The sequence below is a fragment of the Anarrhichthys ocellatus genome, unplaced genomic scaffold, assembly GCF_004355925.1.
Source record: "Anarrhichthys ocellatus isolate YVR2014 unplaced genomic scaffold, GSC_Weel_1.0 scaffold1992, whole genome shotgun sequence".
NCBI classification, from domain to species: Eukaryota; Metazoa; Chordata; class Actinopteri; order Perciformes; family Anarhichadidae; genus Anarrhichthys; species Anarrhichthys ocellatus.
Window position 1 is genome coordinate 373 of NW_022281966.1, and position 3,322 is coordinate 3,694.

The following is a 3,322-nucleotide window of genomic DNA, read 5'->3' on the forward strand; positions in this document are numbered from 1 at the left end:
CACACACACACACACACACACACACACACACACACACACACACACACACACACACACACACACACACACACACACACACACACAGCTGAGTTTAAAGTTAGTCAGAACAAGTCTCAGTCTTCATTGAGTTATTGCCAGTCAAATACTAGAGCTATATTCCAGTATGAGTCGACAAAACATCTCCAAAAAATGAATACAATTACCATAGGTTAAGCTCCATTGTCAAGCTTATGTTTATACAATATATATATATGTATATATATTTACTTTGTTTGCAATTCTTGGAATGATATGCAGAGAAAAGGATCAATAGTAATCTTCAATAATTTACGAAACTGACTAATAGCTTTTGAGTAATGAAAGGCTAAATCTAGCACATGTACAAGGACTCTGTGCAGGAACATTTAAAGTGAAAGGGGGGGGGACTGTCTAGCCACCCATCTGTGGTAATTCATTTATTTGCTTGTGGTAGCATCAATAATAGCAGCATTTATTATCAAGCAATGGAAACTCTGATATGCCCAATTGACCTATTAGGATGCGTTTATTATTGTGTACATGTGACACTTTTAGAAGAAAGGTCAGGAGGCCAAAATGATTGGTCTCAGGACCACGAACATCACCAACAAATGTCACCGCATCATCCCGACAAGCCTAAATATGAACAAAGCAAACGTTACGTCGGTTTTGTTGTGCTTCAGTTTTCCAGGTGAAGGTGCTGAGCGTCACTCAGAGTTACTACGACAAGTACGAGATGGAGATCACACAAGTTATCAAGCTGGGTGAGTCAATGCAGTGGATGTGTGTCTTTTATGAGCATCAGCTCTTTTTTTAAATAAAGCATTGTTCATTAATAATAAAAAAAAAACGAGTAAGAGACTCTTAAGTAAAATCCTTACGGCCTCATGATGGAGGACAAATATCTTTTTAACAGCCCAGGATGTTAGATAACAGATGTATCCGTATCCACTCAATTTGAAGCTCTTTTATCTGGTAATTCACTATAATGCAGCTATGAATATGTTCTGAATCTGAAGGCGTGGAGGCAGGAGTTGAAGTGGGCCAGAGGAGGTTTTTCATGTCTCACGGAGGCTGCAGAGATGGACTGGTCCTTAAGGAGGGCTCCCAGTACCTCATCATCGGCCCCAAAGAGGACCAGTGGAACATCGACGCTGACACCAACAGGTAGGAAGAGCGAGAACCGAACCAACACACCTGCAGTCCAACAGACAGTTCGAGGTTCTGTCTGTACACGGAGGAGTTTTTATTAGAAATGTGTCTTTTATATTCAAAGTGTCACATTTTTCAAATAGATTTTTTGTAGTCGCTTTGCTACAACGGTAAATTAAGGTTATTGCAGATTTAAAAAATTAGCGATTAGAGATATTCTGGTGTGATGAGGTTGAACCAATCTGAGCCACAAGTGCTTTATTATTTTAATTGTCATAAAATAACAGAAAGAAAACATGTTTATGCATCATTCAGGAGCTTCGCCATAAGAACACGACTTTAGGCGGAACAAAATCCAGATGACGGCTGGCGTTACCACCGTTTTACCCAATTTATGACTTTGAAATTAAGGACTGTAATCTTAGAATTTCTGAGATTTGTTCTCTGAAATTCACCCCTCTCCCCCGGCTCCCTAATTATTATTATTTTCTAATAAGCAGTCCTATTATGTGTGTAAGCTACCAAAGTAGAGAAAGTGTGATGTTTGCAGTAAACACTCGGCTGTTTACAGGAACTAGACGCTACAGCAGTACATCGACTGATCAAAGGTCATCCTGAAAATGAATTTACTGCTCACTCTACTGGCAGCCATGTTTGTTTGTTCACAAACTGGGGTTTGGGAAAACATAACTGCCCTCCTAAGTACAAACTCACTAAAAAAGGCTGCATTATTTTATCTGCTAGTCAAACGGAGGCGTTTATACTCTCTGCGCTGCAATATTCTCTGAAACACCAGAGGGCGTACAAACTAAATGAACTGTGAGGAATCAAAAAGACAACGAGTGTAACTCAGAGATATGAACATAAAGCAACCTCAACAATGACGAGGACGGATTGTAATTATCTGTAAACTCATATCTCATATTCATGGTCTACTTTATTACCTTCATACAAACCCTGTAAAGAAAGAAGTCAGGTAGTACATGTATTATGAAGAAACAAAGGTTGAATATCCTGTAAAAGACTTCCTGTTTCTAAAGCATTTAAAAATGAATCGGCCTTCTTTGTAGTCTCTAGACATGTAAATAGTGTTTTTATCAGTGAACTATTTGTGTCACATGATCGCTCGCCGAGCGTATAAACCAAGCTTCATTCCCTGGACTTGAAAACAAACACACATCTTAGGTGCAGAGAGTTCCATTGTCAGTTGTCCTCCCTGAGAAGCTTAGCCCAGCACACACCTTATCTTTAACTGTGTCCTGTGACCTCGTCTATCATCATGGCCAGAACTCACACCATTCCAAAGCTTTGTTATGGACTTCTGTCTCCACTGTGCAGTGAATAAAACTCATCTGAACCAGCCACAGAATTGGACCTAGAAGATTGTTTTTTTTTCTTCAACGATAGCCATTTGGAGGCATAATACGACCCACACAGTGTAAACTCCTCTCTTTTCCCTCCCTGCCTGCCAGATTCATCTACATGTTAGGAAAGGACTCCTGGGTGGAGCACTGGCCTTCGCCCGATGAGTGCTCCAGCAGTCCCAGCCTGCAAGCTAAGTGCAAGAGCCTGAAGGATGCTGCAGATGAACTGTCCATCATCGGCTGCCGGCTGTAGAGGTGTCTGAGCTGCAACTCCACGCCACTCTCTTTTGCACACTTATGTTGTTGTTTTTCTTGCAACAACAGCAATTTGCTGTGCACACAAAGACTCAATGGTCATTTTAGGGCCACACAGCCTGTGCAATGAGTAAGTTATTTGTGTTCCACTTTGGGGGAGAAAGAGGACTGACAGTGGAGCTGGAGTTCTCGTGTTCTGTTCAAATTTGTAAGTTTAAATTTCTGTTAAGAAACCGATGGTTGTCTCAGTGCTGTATTCTCAGAAAGAAATATATGAAATCAGTGTACTCGCTTAAATAAACAGACTACTGCACATACACACCAGGCTGGAGATCCCTTCTGTGCTCAGCAGGGTTCGGTTGATCGTTCTGTACAAAGCAGCTAAATCCTCCGCGGCTGACTTCTGGTTTTTCAAAGAGAAAAATGAATTAGGGAATTTTGCAGATAAGTTATTAGATGATGCAAATGCTTGGACAGTGATCATTAAGCAGGTACAATTACATCAGTCAAATGCATCAACGATGAAGGTTTGT

At 40.7% G+C, this 3,322-nt stretch overlaps 1 protein-coding gene across 1 annotated transcript in view; it reads left to right on the plus strand.

Annotated features, from left to right (window-relative positions):
- LOC116378032 (complement C3-like) overlaps positions 1 to 3,108 on the plus strand; it is a 3,453-nt gene extending 345 nt beyond the window's left edge. The window contains exons 3-5 of the mRNA XM_031839831.1: positions 702 to 782; positions 1,038 to 1,185; positions 2,643 to 3,108. Of these exons, the coding sequence (XP_031695691.1) occupies positions 755 to 782; positions 1,038 to 1,185; positions 2,643 to 2,787 (321 nt within the window). The 5' untranslated portion in view covers positions 702 to 754 and the 3' untranslated portion in view covers positions 2,788 to 3,108. The remainder of the gene's footprint in view (positions 1 to 701; positions 783 to 1,037; positions 1,186 to 2,642) is intronic.
- Positions 3,109 to 3,322: the final 214 nt, after the last annotated feature.